At 45.0% G+C, this 19,118-nt stretch overlaps 1 protein-coding gene across 6 annotated transcripts in view; it reads left to right on the top strand.

Moving 5' to 3' along the window:
- The window catches only part of bbc (choline/ethanolaminephosphotransferase 1 bbc), a 77,543-nt gene that overhangs the window by 45,714 nt on the left and 12,711 nt on the right, over positions 1–19,118 (top strand). For 3 of the 6 annotated variants that reach the window (XM_055074811.2, XM_050185350.3, XM_072288011.1), the window contains exon 9: positions 13,349–13,366. The exons of the other annotated variants lie outside the window; for them this stretch is intronic. In XM_055074811.2, coding sequence (XP_054930786.1) covers positions 13,349–13,356 — 8 coding nt within the window. In that variant the 3' untranslated portion in view covers positions 13,357–13,366. The remainder of the gene's footprint in view (positions 1–13,348; positions 13,367–19,118) is intronic. 6 annotated transcript variants of the gene reach the window in all.

Here is a 19,118-nt window from a genome sequence, read left to right as displayed (position 1 = left end):
TTTGAGATCACATGTGCGGCTGTAGATGTGGGCAAGAACCTCGGCAATCTTGATGTTCTTTTACATGGCGCACAATTACTTGCCAGCATTTTTGCACTTGCAAGCACAAGTTGTCTTGATTGTGAAACACGTAATGTTTTACATTAGTGGGGAAAGCAACCACCTCACTGAGCGAGAGATCTAGCAATTCTCTAGCACAAAAAATTTTTCTTGCAGTTTTCAGCATCATTTCTTTGAAGAACTTGTTTGGCCTTTCTTTATAGCAGCTTACTGGATGTCAGCCTTTGCTGTTTACAGATCTTTTTTGCAGTGGTGCTACATTTAGTGTGTGAATGGCATAATATGCAGGCAGGATTCTTGGCTACACGAACTTCAACTTTGTATGTAAACAGACCGTGCGATGGCGCTTTTTGTTGACAAAACCTCAGCAATGCATTGCTACCACAGAGTGGAGCTCCTTTCTCTGAAATACAGCTAAACAGCTGCAGTGTTTTGGGGGGTGAGAGAAAGACGTAGAAGTAGACAGCCAGGAAAGAGTTTCGCATGCAGTTCAAATTTTTATGCATATTCAAGTTTGCGTGTACTAGTCACATTTACTTATTACAAGCACTGTATAATCTTCTGCAAGGATGCCACTCGTATTTATTTGAGTGCCAATTCTCCTTGGTTCATACCTTTGCTTGTGCGTCGTGACATGACAGCTAGTATTTTGTTTCATTTTGGTACCAATCGCTACCCAAGTAATGAAATGGCAGCTTCTTTAGAGCTAGAGCACCTTGAATTCATTTCGGGAATAATAAATACAGTATAAGCTTGTTAAACATAAGCTCGAGGGACCAGATAAATCATTCCTGTTAATTGGAACATAACAGGAATTCTGGTTACTAAGAAAGATGTGCAGTAGTGCAGCACTGTATGTCACACACGCTCTTAACACTGTTAACATGTTAAAGGGGGACGCGGCTTTCACATCGCAAAAAATGGCCAAAATATATTTTTTGAAAATCACATTTTCAGTTTCTTTACCTCTTTTTCTGTCTGATTCCCAAATATCATCACTGTAAACCACGTAGAACTGCTCTAAAAATTTGTTTTGTCAGCCAAGGTGGCGAAAAATCTCGCGGAAATCGAGAAAAAACAGCGTTTTTCAAGCCAGAATATCTCCGGAACAGTGCGACCAAAGCGCCACCATCTTGGTTTCATTGGAAAGCACTTTTCTCCATCTTCAAATTTGCTGCTTCACCTACCTCCTATCTCCTCCATACAGAAACATGCACACAAAAAGCAAATGATTGAAGGTCGTGCCAGAGTCTGCGATTGGCTGCACCCGTCATGTGGCTCCAGCGCGGTTTGCCATTGGTCCGGCACTCGCGTCATCTGCTCAGCTCTTTGCACCTCGCGAGTCTGGCTGTCTCCACTCACCATAATCTCGACGTGTCAAAATGGGCGCTACACAGAAATCGCAGTAGCGTGGCTGACACCTACACTTGTGGACGTCTCGGACTCGCAGCTAAGCATTCCTAGCATCGGTGACCCGGACTTCGCAATTGAGATTCACGCGTCGAATCCTCGGACATGCTGCTAAGCCTTTCAGCACTCGGTGTTTCGGAATTTGTGACCAAGCACATTGTGCACGCAATCCTCGGACCCACCGCTAAGCATTTCGCGCATAGGGAGTCTCCGACTTGGCGATCATGCACATTGCGTGTGGACTTCTCGGACCCTCATCTTGCACTTTGTGCATCTGCGCCTCCGACTGCGCGACTAAGTACATTGAGCGTCGACTCCTCAAGCCCACGTCTAGGCATTTCGCGCGTCGGCACCTTGGACTGCGCGAATAAGCACATCGAGTGTCGTCTCCCCAAGCCCGTGGCTAGGAATTTTGCGCATCGGCACCTCGGACTGCAGTTTGTGCATCGGATACTTCTATCTGCGGCTAGGCATTTCGCACATTGGCATCTCGGACCCGCAACGAAGCATATTGCGTGTTCACTCTATTATCATATTGTCTTGGTAGCTCGTAACAATATCTATCATACCATTCCTTCATAAAGAGAATCTCATCATGAGCTCTATTCACTAGGCCCTTTGGGCTGGCACAGACACCTGGCTGCAGAAGTGACTGAGGCATCGTACAAAAGTACAATTCTAGAAAGCACCTAGCAGCTGCATATCTATCACTGGCTCTCTGATCCTAAGTTCCACAGCCATTGCCAGGTGACGATGACTTGGAAGGCTTGACACTCGGAGCCTTCATTCAGTAACATGGTCAATTCTACCAAATGAAAAAAAAAAAATCCCTCACTGATTGTACTGGAGGCTGCTATAAATCAGGCAGCCTGCAGGTACAGCACTGGATCTGTATTTATCCCCACACAGAGTTCTGCACGTCGCTTGGTTTAAAACCCAGGCACCATGGTCTTTGTAGAGCTGCAGCAGCAAAGAATGCCATATAAAAAGAAAGGGGGGGGGGGGGGAGCACAACAGACCAGAGGTCATATGCATAAGAAGCCCCACATCACAAAACACCTCAACGGATACAAATTTGGTGCCTTTTAGTGAACTGAAGAGAAGGTGAAACTTTGAGCCGTTTTCTCAAAACTGCTTTTTTTTTTTTTTTTTTTTTTTTTGCATTTCTGCTCAGTTTCTGGGGCTGATTTCGTTGTTACCTTTTAGCATATTGTTATTCCGTTTTTTCTTTCGTTTTCTTTTTTTTTTTGTCATGTCCCTTGGGCTACAGTGCAGGTCGTGACATTCTCACTTTCTTATCTTGACTTTTTAAGTTTATGACATGGCTTTATGTCTACGCCGAAAGTTTGCTTGATGCGAAGGTTACATAAAAAGTGACACTCCGAAAAATTTGTATTGCGAAAAAAAAAAAAGCAAGAATGTCACGACCTTCACCATGCATTTAGCTATGCAGTCAGCGCTTAACAAGCCATCTATCACGTTTTTTAAGTTCCCCAAACTTTCCAGAATGTTAGAGAGAGAAAAATTCTGCTCAATAAAATTCAATAAAATGTTTTCAAGATATCGCTCTGAAGCTTTTATGGAAGCATCAGGGAGACATTATAAACATTTGTGCCAATTTTCATCAAAATCGATGAAGAAATAAGGAAGTTGATTTTCAAAGCCACGTCCCCCTTAAGCATAAAGGAGTCAATGTAGCAGCTCTTTATCCCATAGGTTAAGTGTGGTTCGCAATTGCAGAAAACCTTATTAATATAGATTTCACAACACCGAAAAAAAAGTTTCCTCATTAACCGAATGTCAAATTACCGAGGGTGTTAAGAAAATAAATGCATGCTATGCCAACCTGCTTTTATTTACTGAATGAGTCGGTAAATCCTCTTTCTATATTGCACAAAAGCAGCGCGGAAGCAGCAGTTCTCAGTCATCTCGTGACTGATTAGTGCTCGCAACGGCGAATACCTCGCGACTTCCTTACCAGTGTGGCAGCAGCACACGTCTTCATCTGAGACATGCCTTTCACAATTGCATGCACATCCCGTTAATTTTTTAGCTGTTGAACCTGGTCGTCAACAGATTATCTGTCCATTACAATGCAGCTGGGGCTCTTTATTCTCGACAGCTTTGCAGTGAGTTAGAATGAAACTACTGTTTGTTGCAACCTCTGCGAACGAAACCGCAGCCACTGTCGACATGATCACGGACAGCAACCTTGCTGTTCTGAAGGCACATGGCCGACACGCACCTAGTCAAAAGAGAACTGCTGTTTCCTGCAACAACTGCGTATGAAATCGTGGTCGCTATCGACACAATCATAGATGGCAACAACGCAGTTATAAACGCCTGCGGTCGAAGCAGTGTTATGCGTGATGGTAAACGCAAGAATAAAAGCTTTAAAGGCACGAATAGTGATAAAGCGTTCCAATCTTGCCGTCTTTTACCTACGATTTCCACTGATGACTATGGTGATTTGGACTGCCTCACTTTGTTTCGGTTGAATGCTAGTGCCGTTTTTGTTCTTTTATGTCGCGCATTTGCAGTGCTCCGTGCTCACTGATCTAGAGTTGTCTGAATTAAGTGATGTGCAGCCACATCTGAATTACCAAGAGTCTGACTAAATAATGCACACGCCTACCGGGACCAGAAGATGAGTCCGAATTATCTGATCTTCCAAATTGTCTGATTTTCCAAATTGTCTGATTTTCCAAATTGTCTGATTTTCCAAATTGTCTGATTTTCCGAATTGTCTGATTTTCTGAATTGTCTGGCTTTTCGAATTGTCCGATTTTTCGAGCTGTCTGATTTTTCGAATTCGCTGATTTTCCGAATTAACTAGGGTTAAATTAACGAGGTTTTCATCATCATCATCATCAGCCTATTTTACGTCCACTGCAGGACGAAGGCTTGTGTTGGAACCATATTTTTTCTCCCGATATATTTCCCATTTACTGGCTACTCCATCCTGCGGCAACTGCGCCTTTGCCTGCCTGTGCTCTCGAGATGCTTTCTGTCGTTCGGCGATCGCTTCTCATATTCCACTGTTCTACCAGCATTTTGGTTTCTTTTTTCCTTTCCAACGAGCATGTTGCTTCTCTTTGCGTATTTCTGTCATTATTGCACTTAGAAGCTCGCCAAATTCCCACTTTTTGCTTGGCCATTTGCCAAGTTCTTCCTAGACCTTGTGACTATATTTGCTATTTGCGCAGCGTTCAAATGTCAACTGGCCATTCTGTGCTTCTTGCTCTCCTTCTCAGCTACATATGCCATGTTCAAAATGATGCATTTATGGTCACTCCCTAGGCTGCTATACCCTTCCTCATCAACGACCATTTCTCTCAACTTATCATGGATTTCTTTTGTCGCCAGGCAGTAATCAATGGTTGATTGCCGGTTTCCCACGTGATCTGCCCATCACACTTAGGCCCTGTATTCACAACAAAGAGGTTATGTTGCTCATAACAATCTAGCATTGACTTCCCATTGTGGGTATAGCCATCTGGATCCTGTATGTGGGCACTGATGTCACCTAATAGAATAATTTCGGCATCATTCCCAAAGCCCTCAATATCGGCACTAGGCATTCCACTAACTCTTGATTCTTCTTCCAGTAATTATTTCCAGACCACAAATACATTACGCCCAGCCAAGGTTTCTTTCCACCCATTGTACATGATAACCAAAGATGCTCTTGAGGTGTTGAATGTACTCTTTTGCGTTTAGCTCCCTGATGGATGAGCATTCTGACTCCCCTTCCCTTTCTTTCCGACTTAGTTCTGTTGCACCCTTCCCATACATAATTCTCAATAACTGGCGGCTCTTCTGAGTCTCTAAGGTGCGTTTCTGTAACCGCATACACCCCTATTTGTTCTCCAACTACTCCTCAATCTCTACCCTTTTTTCCTTTCTTCTGCCGCCCTGCATGTCTATGTAGCCTATTACATGACGAGCTCTTTTTCTTGCTTTTCTCCTTTTTCTGTTATCGACGGCGATGCTCTTCTGAGGTTCCCCTAGGGGACCTTCTTCATTACTATCTACTCTGACCTCTTGAGCGCCCGCGGGCCCCCTAAAAAAGCAACAGCGCGACCACCAAGTCCCCAGCCTACTTCTCGTGCCAGCCTGTAATTGAAGTGGATCCCATCTTGTTTAAAACCACCACATCTTCTCACTTCCCTGTTTACTTCGACAACCTCGAAGCCTTTCTCTCGGCTCATTTTACATATTGCCTCATTAGCAGCCACCACGGCTCTTTGTACATGACTGTCACATACAGGCACCTCCGGCACCGTGCACACCACGATCTGCACCTGAGGGGATAGCTCGCGCAAGTCGTCCACCCCCTTCGTCAAGCGCTGAGCTAGTTCTGTCCCTTCTTTGTTTAGGACATCATTTAGCCCCCTGCTACTACGACAAGATTGCGTCCGTGAGCTTTGCTTTTGCTCACTCCATGACAGCGCCCAGTGTCTGTGCTTTAAATGTACCTACCGCCACTCTTCTGTCACCTTTTACCCTCTATACAATTGCCTATGAGCACGTGCCCAGGTTTGAGTCACCGGTGATAATCACCCTTTCACTCTCTTCTTTTGCCGAGGCCTCTCCCTGCTTCCCTTTGTCATCTTTTTCTGTGCGATTTGGACTTGACAAGGGGCATTGACCCCTGCGTTTCTGCTTTTCCTTTGTGGCCGCATCAAGGTAGGTGCAGCTCTTTCCCGCTACCCCCTCCCCAGGTTGCACGCATTCACATGCTTTGCTGACGCTACCTCTCCTGTCACATCAGCAGACTGCATTCCACTGTCACAGCCATTCTCGTTCATGATGCCGGCCCTGTTCAGCTTTTCCTTGGCTGCTTGTTCTTTTTCCCACCACCTTCCGTGCATCACACTGCATATTTAGCTCATTTTCGAGCTCCTTAACCTGTTTGACAAGCTCATCTTGAAAAGCCACCATTTTCATCAGCCTAGGATCAACGTCACATTTTCTGCCGACTGACTTGAATTTTTCTCTTCTCATCCGTCTCTTCGTCTACCATGGGGGATCTCGCGCACTCTGCATGCTTTACCGTCTTTCTTTCCATGTGTTGCACTTGGCTTTTTCTAATACAAACACCGAAGCTTTCAGAGCAGGTGCCTTCTAGCAAATGCCGATACACACAAAATCTGCAAATGCTGCAAAGTAATTATCACCAATGATTTAGAAGCAATAAATGCCGCACGGATTAAACGTATGATACATGTTCAAACACGTGTCCACACTCTCCCTGTATTACTAAAGCAATATTCCCGATACCAATGCACACGCACTACAACCACTAATAGCAAATAGGCTTGCAACTTCCAAACTACTATTTCATCATCATCATCAGCCTGTTTTATGTCCACTGCAGGACGAAGCCCTCTCCCTACGATCTCCAATTACCCCTGTCCTGCGCCAACGGATTTTAACTAGCGCCCGCGAATTTCCAAATTTCATTGCTCCACCTAGTCTTCTGCCGTTCTCGACTGCGTTTCACTTCTCTTGGTACCCACTCTGTAACCCTAATGGTCCAACGGTTATCTAACCGGTGCATTACATGACCTGCCCAGCTGCATTCTCAAGCAAGCTCAAGGCGTGCAGAAAAAAACAATGTTTTCATCGCTACCACGGAGCCCTGGAAACACGTGTCCGTCCTCCACAAACTCGTAACCACTTTGTGATGGATGGATGGATGGGATGGATGTTATGAGCGTCCCCTTTGGAACGGGGCGGTGGGTTGCGCCACCAAGCTCTTGCTACTATGCTGCCTAATACCCTACCTAGGTTAACCAATGAAAAAAGAAAAAAAAACACTATGAACTACCGCGTCCAAACTTTCTGATCCCTTATTGCGAATTGTGCTTTTGTACGTCTCCGTCTTTTGTCGTTTCCCTACTTTTCTTCCACCAATCCTCCAATCGCCTCTTACTAATGTATATTGCGGACCTGTTTGCTTTACCACTGCTCCCGCTGAAACCAAGGGCTTCAAGGAGGCCAGTGGTGCCTAAATCGACCGCTGGGTAGACGTCTTCACATTCTAATAAAATATGCTCCGTCGTTTCCCTAGCTTTACCGCAGCAAGCACATGCTTCTTCTTCCTTCTTATATCTCGCTTTATAGGTGCGTGTTCTAAGGCATCCCGATCTCGCTTCGAAAAGTAATGAGCTTCCCTTTGAGTTATCATAAATGGTTTCTTTCCTAATTTCATTTTTTCCCCTTAAGTAGTTACTCATGGCAGGTTTCTTTTCCATTGCCGCCACCCATGAGATTAATTCAGCCTCTCTGACTTTCCGCTTGACCTTCCTTGTTGCTGTGTTGCCCACCCCACAGGCCGCATACTTGCTGGTAAGCTTCCTAGTTCTTTTCCTCCACTGTGAATCAATGTCTTGCCTGTACAGATACCTGAACACTCTCCCGGCCCATTTACTTTCTTCCATATTCCTCAGCCGTTCTTCATACTCAATTTTACTGCGAGCTTCCCTCACTTCAAAACTAGTCCACCCATATCCCCCTGCACAGCTTCATTTGTAGTCTTCCCGTGAGCGCCCAATGCGAGGCGACCCACTGACGTTTGGTTCCCGTCGAATCCTGATTGTACCCCTGATTTAAAGCAAACAACTGCATTTCCAAAAGTAAGTCCTGGAACCATTACCCCTTTCCACATACCCCGGAGGACCTCGTACCTATTGTATCCCCATAGCGCTCTGTGCTTCATTATGGCTGCATTTCTCTTCCCCTTGACTGTTATGGTTTTTTCCTGTGTTTCCATATATCCATTGCCTTCGTTTATCCATATACTAAGGTATTTATATTCTGTTACCCGAGGTATTTCTTGGCCCTGTATCTCCACTGTCTGTTCACTGTTTTCATTGAATACCATAACACCTGATTTTCTAACACTAAATTTCAAACCTAAATTGTTGCCTTCCTGTCCACAGATATTAGCCAGACGTTGCAAATCGCTTTGCTTGTTAGCGAGCAACACAATGTCGTCCACATAAAATAAACCTGGGAGTTGCTGCTCTATTACTGTACCCGCCTGTTTGTATGAGAGATTAAACCCTATATTACTTCCTTCTAGCGCCCTCTCCATCCTCACCATGTACATCATAAACAGCAGCGGGGATAAAGGGCACCCTTGCCTCAGTCCCTTGTTGATATGAACTTTCTCCGCGCTCCTCATCCCTTCCCATTCAATGCAAACGGTATTTTCTAGGTAAATCTCTCTCAAAAGCTGTATACAATCGTTACCTAAGCCTTCCCCTTCCAGAATATCCCACAAAATGTTGCGGTCTACGTTGTCGTAGGCTCCTGTAATGTCTAAAAAGGCCACATACAACGGTCTGCTTTCTGCTTTTGATATTTCAATACACTGAGTAAGAACAAACAAGTTATCGTCCAAACGCCTACCTATTCTAAAGCCATTCTGAAGCTCTCCCAATATGCCATTATTCTCTGTCCATGCTTGAAGCTTTAATTTGATTGCCTGCATTGCTCGCCTGTATATTACCGATGTAATGGTCAACGGTCTATACGAGTGAATTCTGTCTTTCTCCCCCTTACTTTTATAAATTAAATTCATTCTACTTTGTCGCCAACTGTCTGGTATCCGTCTATCTTTTAAACATTTTTCCACTGCTTTCACCAGAGCTGCCTTACTTCTTGGTCCTAGTTCATTTATCAGCTTAACGGGAACCTCGTCTAGCCCTGTGGCTCTGCGCTTAGGAATTTTCTCTTCCGCTTTCTTCCAGTTTAAATTTGTAAGCACCAGTTTCTTTTCCTGGGTCTCTTTCATGCTCTCTTTTTCCTCAAATACAACCATGTCATTGCCTTGGAAAAATTCGGCTGTTATTTTTCGGATGTAATTTATTGCCGCTTCTCCTTCCAGTCTGCTTTCATCTTGTCTAGGATATGTTGTTGTATTGTTGTTGACTTCCTGCCTAATAATTTTATGTGGTTCCAAAATATTCTAGGTGCGGCCTTCTTTTTCTCACGTATTTCTGACAACCAACGTTCACTTTCACCTTTTAATTTTGCTTGCACCAGTATTTGAACCATAGACTTTTTCTCCCGGTATAATTCCCATTTACTAGTTACTTCATCCTGTGACAACTGCGCCTTCTTTGCCTGCCTGTGCTCTCGAGATGCTTTCTGTCGTTCGGCGATCGCATCTCGTATCTCCTTGTTCCACCAGCTTTTTGGCTTCTTTTTTCCTTTCCAACGAACATGTTGTTTCTCTTTCCGTATTTCTGTCGTTATTACACTTAGAAGCTCACCATATTCCCACTCTTTACTTGGCCATTTGCCAAGTTCTTCCTCAACTCTAGTGATTGTATTTGCTATTTGTTCAGCGTTCAAATTTGGACTGGCCATTTTGCTCTCCTTGCTCTCTTTCCCAACTACATATCCCATTTTCAATATTATGCGTTTATGGTCACTCCCTATGCTGTTAAACCCTTCATCATCGATGACCATTTCTCTCAACTTATCATGAATTCCTTCTGTCATCAGACAGTAATCAATGGTTGATTGCCGGTTTCCCACTGCCCACGTGACCTGTCCTTCACACTTAGGCCCTGTATTCACAATCACGAGGTTATGTTGCTCACAAAGGTCCAGCATTGACTTCCCGTTATTGTCGGTATAGCCATCTAAATCCTGTATGTGGGCATTCATGTCACTTAATAGGACAATTTCAGCACCACTCCCGAAACCCTTAATATCAGCGCTTATGCATTCCACTAACTCTTTATTCTTCTCTGTGCAATTTTTTCCGGTCCACAAATACGTAACACCCAGCCAAGTTTCTTTCCCACTCATTGTACCTGATAACCAAAGATGCTCTTGAGGTGTTGAATTTACTCTTTTCCATTTGGCTCCCTGATGGATGAGCGTTCCGACTCCCCCTCCCTTTCTTTCCGACTTAGTTCTGTTGCACCCTTCCCAAACATAATTCTGAATAACTGGCGGCTCTTCTGAGTCTCTAAGGTGCGTTTCTGTAACCGCATACACCCCTATTTGTTCTCTGTGTAACTGCTCCTCAATCTCTGCCCACTTTTCCTTTCTTCTGCCGCCCTGCATGTTTAAGTAGCCTATTGCATGGCGAGCTCTTTTTCTTGTTTTCCTCCTTTTTCTATTATCGACGGCGATGCTCTTCTGATATTCCCCTAGGGGACCTTCTTCATTACTATCTACTCTGACCTCCTGAGCGCCTGCGGGCCCCCTAAATAAGCAACAGCGCGACCACCAAGTCGCCAACCCACTTCTCGTGCTAACCTGTAATTGAAGTGGATCCCGTCTCGTTTAAAACCACCACAACTTCTCACTTCCCTGTTTAATTCGACAACCTCGAAGCCTTTCTCTCGGCTCATTTTCCAGATTGCCTCATTAGCAGCCACTACGGCTCTTTGTACGTGACTGTCACGTACAGGCACCTCCGGTACCGTGCACACCACGATCTGCACCTGAGGGGATAGCTCACGCAAGTCGTCCACCCCCTTCGCCAAGCGCTGGGCTAGTCCTGGCCCTTGCCTGTTTAGGACGTCATTTAGCCCACCTGCTACTATGACGAGGTTGTGCACGTGGGCATTTTCCGCAAGCTTTTCTTTTGCTCGCTCCGTGATAGAACCAAGTGTGTGCCCTGGAAATGTCCCTACCGCCACTCTTCTGTCGCCTTTCACCCTCTCCACAATTGCTTTTGAGCACCCAGCCAGGTTTGAATCGCCAGCGATAATGACCATTTCACTTTCTCCTACCTCTCCCTGCTTCCTTTTGTCATTTTCCGCGTGATTCGGACTCGACAAGGGGGATTGTCCCCTGGGCCCCTGCCTTTTCCGCGTAGCGGCCTCAAGGTAGGTGCTGCTCTTTCCAGCTAATCCTTCATTACCCTGCCTGCGTTCGACGTATTTCTCTGACCCTCCCTCGCGTGTCGCGTCGGGGGTCTGCGTTCCATTGTCACGCACATTGTCGTTCACAATGGCGGCCCTGTTCAGCTTTTCCTTGGCTGCTTCAAGCCTTTTTTCAACTACCTTCCGTGGCCTCACGCTCACTGTTTAGCTCATTTTTGATTCCTTGCACCTGTTTGAGAAGCTCTTCCTGGAAAGCCTCCATTTTCTGCAGCCTAGTATCGACATCACATTGTGTGCCGGTTGTTTCGACGCCCTCTCCATTCTCACCCGTCTCCTCATCTGCCTTGAGGGACCCCCCCCCGTACTGCCTGCTTTACCGGCTTTCTCGCCATGTATGGCACGGCTTTTTGCAAATACTATAATACTATATCAATGCAGAGCACGTGCCTTTTAGAAAAAAACGATACGCACAGGATCCAAATCCTCAAAATGCCGCAAAGCAACTGTCACCACTGTTTCAAAAATAAACAATGTCGCGGAGACCGAAAGTATGACACGCTCTCGCACGCGCTCAACCACGCGGCCACGCTCTCACTTTTCTACCAAACACGCACAGTAAAACCGCTAATAGCTATTTGTCTTGCCACTTCCAAGCTACTAGTTAAAGACTACAAACACTTAACGTCCCACCCGGCTGCACGTGTTTGAACACGTGGCACGAAAGGACGCTCTACTCATCCTGCAAAACAAATTTACACAAGCACACCCGCGCACCCGAAATACGAGACAAAAAAAGGGAAAGAAAAGGAAAACCCCCCAATTACTATTTAAATGCAAAAAAACCAGCAAATAAAAAACAGAAGCAAGCTCAAAGCATGCACAAAAACTTATGATTTCGTCGTCGCCACGGAGCCCCGAAAAGCACGTCCATCCGCCACAAAATCCGCCAGGAAAAAGTGATGTGGCGGAGGCAAGCGCCATCTAGAGGTGTTACAAAAAAAGCAGGCGCACCGCTCAATGGCCTGCCTCCGAGATTGGTGCCCAAATCCTGGAGGCTATGGCCGCCCTATGTATGGTAGAAATGCTGGAAAAGGGGTTTGTGTTTGTGTTTCCGTGTAACAGTTATGTTTTCTTGTATGCCAGCTTGTGCGCCACTCGGATGGCCTGCTTGGTTGGGGTTTGGAATTATGTCTCGCCAAATGACGTCCAACGCTGACATCAGATTTTTTGCGACATGGAGCCTTTAGCGCTGTCGTGCTAATACGTTAGATCACATTGGCAGCTGCTTTTATAACAAATTACGCTGCATGATTTTTACTCAGCTTCGCCGCAATGCAGCCTTGTTATGCAGCAAAGCATACGAAGGCGGCGATCATGTCTGGCTCAATTTTGTTATGAAAAAAAAAAGTTGCATGTTAGAATCGAGTAAATATCGTAATCGGACATTGTGAGCTGCCATTATTTGCTTGAAAACCTTCCTAGGGCAGGCGAAAAATGGGCATTTTCAATTGGAGATAACGTCTGTTCAACACCTCACTGTCCCCTAAGCTCTGCCTGTAATTGAAGACTGTCACCGTTCAAGCAAACCAATTGGCTACCAGGCACAACAGGGAATGCAGTAAGCAGACTGTGCTCACACTATTGCAGCTGTTCATTATGGTTGGATAAGGTCGTGTTGGCAGACATCTCCTTTCCTTGTCTGTCAGTACAAAAACTTGTTCTACATGATTAACCACCTTGATATAATTTCAGCCCCCTACTTATACCCTACTATTACGAAGCCTCCAACTACTTAAGTGAGTTATGCTGTAGCATAATTTTTCTCCTCTGGCCTTGTGCAATGTCATGCATGGCTTCTGCGCAGCAGCTCATGACTGCTCCTTTATTTGCTACTGATTGGTTGTACTACTGCAAGCATGTAGTAAGTAGCATTGTTACACCTTTGTCTGCAGTGCCTGCTCGCAGTAACGCATGCATGTCTTGCGGCTCCCCTAATGCTTGCTTTGTTTTCGCACTTCTAGGTCAGTGACACATGTGCGGTGAGTTTGCTATACCTCTCCTCCTTCTTTCACTAACGTCTTTCGCATTTGATCTCCAGTGTGGTTACGTTTATTAGAGTATAAGGCGAGGCCTTTTATTTTTTATTCCCAAGTTACTACACAGTCTCAAAGTCACTCCCTGTCTTACATACAAGGTTGAGTTAGTGTTTCAGAATGTTGGTAGCATCTTCATGTGTTTTTTGTCTGGCAAGACAAACCAAAGTGACTGACACACCTAAGTAGGCAAGGCAGTACAGTAGAACCTCATTTATACATTCTGGGAAAAAAAATGGGACAGGAAACTTACTACAGCGAAACCTCGTTAAACCGTAATTGGCCGGAGCTTGGAAAAAGTACATACTAAATGGTAGTACTGCTTAACCGAAATAGGATGATCAGCCATTTACCTGTCAAACACGGAACTCCGAGAGAGTGCTATGAAAGGGGAAAAAACATGCAGTATTTATTTACTTCGCATGACAAAATGTGCTATTTTCGTTCGATGCCGCCGCAGCCTAGCAGTGACGGCAGCGGCCTCAAACTTTCTGAAGCTGGGAGCCAGCTTTTCAGCCAGCCCCCTCTACTCAGCAAACACTCGAATGGCAGATTCCTCGTTGGTGTTACATATTCTCCGTGCACAGGCGCGGTAGTGTTGCAGAAGTCGCAGGGCACCTTTTCATTGCGGGGTGCTGTTCTCGTCGCGACGATTGCAATTACGAGGCTGGCGTAATGCGCAGCTTCTGCCACTGTCGGGCCTGAATCGCCCGTGCTGTCGCTTTCCGTGTCATCCTTATCACTGTCACTAGGCAACACTTCAGCAGCAACAGAGGCAACGATGGCAAAAAGTCGAACCTTGTAGCCGACATCTCCTTGCGGTCGCGGCAGCGCTGCCGAGCAACTTCTTCGCATTCCAAATGTCACACACCGTAGTCAACAGTAGACCCATGTTGCATGCCAGCGCCGACTTTTCATGTCACATTCAATAGCACAAACGATGTCTAATTTTTCTTCTAAGCTAAGCACCCAGCGTCTTTTATATCTGAGTTTCGGCATGACGTGAGTTCTCGCTTGCACGACGCGACAAAGCTCTCTGGCACGACTCTGAAATGATGTTAATGTTGGTGTGGCTTAACGCGCAAATGCACAGGGCACTTGGAGGCCGTTGTGCTGATTTCTGAGGCCTGTTGTTCTGCTGGGCCACCCGATGGAGACGACGCACCGCCATGTTTGGGCGACAAAAAGTGGAAACACTACGTGTTAACCGATACGTACGCAACAGGCTGGTACGGTTTATGTGGATACAAAACACATTATGTTCAATGGCCACCAAGTCGGGGATTTGACTTTACTACTTTTAAAACAAAACTACTGTTTAGGCGGGTACGGTTTAACGAGGTTTTACTGTAACAGGGAAAATGTACGATCCAAAGTCATTAAAAAATTGGCAAACTTAACTTAGTTGGCATCTACGTAATGCGAAGTGTTGCATAAATCATTGCAGCACAAGACCCTGACGCACGCCGCCCTCAGGGGCGCCAAGTGACCCAAGATGCGCATTGCCATTTTCACAGCTTCAGCAAGCTTTTGTTTGCATTCCTCGAAGTCTGCCTGGGCCATCAGCCTTTTCAAAGTGGGGCACTTTGGCGGGAAGTTTTGACGTGCCCATTCGGCCTAAATGGCACAAGGCGCTGATTGGCAAATTGTGGCACGAGACGCTGATTTGCGTGGCGCCCAAATGACTGCTGTCATTCAATCGCACGTTGTCACTTTCCTTTGTGAAACCAAAAGGAAATCAAGCTTGTGGGCAACACCAGAATATGATGCTACCTGACTGCAATGCGATTGACGTTGAGTTCGTGCCGCCTGCAGCATGGAACAGCAGTGCGTTTGAGTTTAAAAGTGTGCAGTATGCTTCCGACGGCACCATGCATCCACATGCTGTGGAACAGGTAGGTGAAAATGCTTATCGCAACAGCACCTGTGGCGATAGCTGTGAATGCAGGGCGCAACTGGAGGAAATTTGCTGGTACCAAAATGGGAAACTAAATGCATGCTGGCATTTTCACGCGAGACAGGCAGGCGAGTATGAGGGGGAGGCTGCTGTTGCGGCAGATGGCTACTATTCTCGCTTGCACGGGATCTAGCGACGGGAAAACATATTATGCGATCCTAGTTTGGCGATTTACTGAACGTTTGGGATTGCATTTTCTGGGAACTTTTAAACCGGTAGAAAACAAGTCTGTATTAGGCCACTTTTCGTGTTCTCAATTGCAAACGTTGGTGCCGGGTGAAACATACATCACAGGATCGTATCAATGAGGTTCTGCTGTATTTGCCATTACACTCTTGTCAAAGCTGTCTTTTTATCATCCTTGTTATCAACATGCCGATGATGATTATAAACAAATTTAAGTGATTAAACAAAACAAAAGGGCCCTGAACTAGTTTTTTTAATCAAAGTGAAGAAAGGCATTTGAAGTGAAAACAGGCTATTTCAGAAGTACATTGCCGCAAAAGGTACTTTAATGCGTTCTGCGTTCAGCAGAAGCGGAGTTATTGGCAATCAACCATGGCCTCCGCTGTGCTCCTGTTCCGTCTCCAATGCCTTGCACTGCGAAGGCTACGGCACAGTGGAGCGTGCCAACAGTGCTCCGTTTTCTAAATGTCATTGTGGCGTGCAGCTGAAATTTGATTTTGGATGTTAACGTCAACACCACGACTTCCGCCTTTGATGCCTATGACATACTAAATGTAAGCCAAACGCGGATGTCTTTAGCGAGCCGCAGTGCGCTTAGCGAGTGGACTCATGTCTGTGGCCATGGTATCTATGCTGTGTGGCCGACCGCAGCTTGATGTCAGCTATCGGCCAATAGCAGCCGTCTAAGGGAATGACAAAATAAAGCATCCAGAAGAGAGTGAGGACAGGGCCTTTGATTAACAACAGAATGTTTGAGAGAAAAGTGACTTTGTGATCCGCTTGCGATCTCCACGCACCGCGTACAACAGAAATACTTGGCTGAGATGTTCACAGCAGCGTATGCTACCTGCAGACTATGTTATTTCACCAAGCCTTTCCATTGTTAGATATTCCAGCTCCTTGATATCTCTAATACATCCATGGTTATATATTCTGAGACTATATAGCAAAATTTATTAGACATCACTGTGGTTCTCCTCCACCTATGCACCAACAATATTCACATCATTTCTTTGAATGTCTATTGCCATAATATGCTTACCCATTCATCTTGCCCTTAAATCCCAAGGCTTCATGGAGGCTGACCACATTTTTATCCTCGTTTAGATTTATATTATGACATTCCAACAAGATGTGTATAGTTGTCCCTGCAGTATTTTTACATGCTACACACAGATCATGTTGTTGGGTAAATCTACTTTTACAGCTTTGCACTCTGAGACAGCCTACCCTAGACCTTCAAGTTAAATCACAGGACCATTCCTTTCGATCTTTCTTCCCAGTTTTGTAGCTCTATATTGTTGTATTATTTTCTGTCTCCTCTAGGTCAATTTTATTTAGCATATGCTGCAGCCAAAAGCCATGCAGGTGGGGTTACGTAGATACAAAAGTATGCTCTTCATTGTTGCACTCCACCTGTCTAGCTTTAAGCTTTATACTGTTTTCTTTCATTGTTGTTGTTTGACTGCCTGCACCATGACCTGCACACTCAGTGGCCTATATTCATTGAGAAACATGCCTGAAAGTTATGTTTACTAGATTGCAAATATATTACGAGGTGCTTTATTGGTTTTCCATAAACCAAGCTTTGCCAATCAGTTGTAGTCAGCAACCAATCTTTCCGACACCGAATATTCGAAAAATTGGTTTGAATATTGCCTGCTTATTGAAATCAAATACAAAGCAGCGTTCACAGTGATTGCGACTGTCAGAGCCAGCATCATCACCATTGTCACCTATGGATGGTGACAGAACAAGTTATCACGTAGGGATGGCAAGGACGATGCGCCATTTCTAGGAATTGATTACAAAAGCTCATTCAAAATATAGTTATTGCACATACCAATAAGTTGGTAGCAGAAATGTTTCAGCCATTTTTGGCGTTACTGAGAATTGCACGCCTCACGGGACTGACTAGCAAAGTAGTTAGTTCAGGCATGGGACACCATCGTGTTTGTGATTGTTGCCGAGTCATTTGATAAGTGCAGAGTATGAAATATGCAATTAACCTTACATAAGACATATTGTGTGCCGGAGACAACAATAAAGTACTGTCCGAGAGTGAGCAATAGTAAAGAAAGTGCAATTCATGATTTGAAGGGTAGCTCCAGAGCTACCCTACAAATAAACCAACTCACTCAATTTAGTATTCTTGTTAAAGATATTGTAAATAAATTTCCATTCTGAGAAGGTAGACTTTGCTGGTTTAATCTTTTCTCAATTGGCAGAATTGGAGGTGCGCTACATTTTTCTTGTTCAGTCAGGTATGGATTCAATTTCTACATTGTTTAGGAGCTGTAATGCATTTTTACAGCATTTTTCTACTTTTACCCCATAAAAAATAGTTAATTAAGATTAGGCAAGTTGTTGTGGAGTGACCATATTTTAGCTAGCAATTAACTTGTAAGTGAAGTGATTGTGTGTTCTTTCCACTTTTCTTTTTTTTTGTGCTGGCAAGTAAATGAGGGCAAATACTGCCAACTGAAGCAGGGCTGTGTTTTAGCTTTCTTTTTTTTTTTATTTCACATCAAGGTCATATTAATGAAAGTCAACAGTACTTATAGTCATGTTCCCGTTTTGTAATGTTACACCTATAATTTTTTCTGTCACTCAATGTTCGGTCATCATTTCTCCTCAGTCTTGTTTGTTAACCTTCAAGTTCATGCCCCACATGCTAGTTCCACTAGAATGCAATGACTGTACATTTTTCTTTTGAAGGATATTGATGAGCTACCACTCGTGACTTGCTATTCCAAGTGCCTGCAATATTTTTTGTTAATCTGGACATTTTCCCGTTATCAGTCAGGCACCCTGCAATTACTTGCCGAAGACCAAATATACTCTTGAAGGGTTTCAAGACTATAAATACCGAACTCTTGTTTTCTCACCAGTTAATTTAACATTGGCTCTCCGCACCTTTATTCTAAAACTAACCCTCAGGCTTTGCCAATTCACATCACTATTGCGGTGTCTTGGGTGTCAAGCAGAACACAAGGGAAAAGGACAGACAATCATACTACTTGCGACCGACTTTTATTGCAATAGCAATTATATGGACACCCCAGGCGCATTTATGCCACCACCGTGATGTTTCGTTTAAAGTCCAAGGGCGACAACGTTGTTGCCATATGCTGTGTGTACGAGTGCAAGCATGCGAGGGTGAGTCGGCGACGGTGACTCAGTCACACACATGCAAAAGAGGAGAGCGGAGAGGAAGTGTGCCGTCTTCGTCCCGCGCAAGGCACCGGGGGGTTCTGGTGGCGGCTGCATATGGCGCAGCCACACGGGCCCTGTCTTGAAAGTAATCTGCGATGGCGACAGAGTGCACCGAGCGTGTTCTCGCCACTTAGTTCATGTTGCAGCAAGAGGCAGCACGAATGTCAGTTCGCTCACTGATGCTGCCGCGCATGCTCACTCCAGCGTTTCAACAGCAAGTTTCCGGGGTCATTGAGTGAGACGTGTTTGTTTGCTTGTGGGCGCATGACCAATGCTTGATAAATTAGTTAGTATGCAACTGCTTACAAGTTTATACAGCCGATAAAACTACTATCCTTA

Source organism: Dermacentor andersoni, chromosome 4 (assembly GCF_023375885.2).
Source record: "Dermacentor andersoni chromosome 4, qqDerAnde1_hic_scaffold, whole genome shotgun sequence".
Taxonomy (NCBI): domain Eukaryota; kingdom Metazoa; phylum Arthropoda; class Arachnida; order Ixodida; family Ixodidae; genus Dermacentor; species Dermacentor andersoni.
The sequence above is the reverse complement of the archived record's forward strand: the minus strand, read 5'-3'. Positions and strand labels throughout refer to the sequence as shown.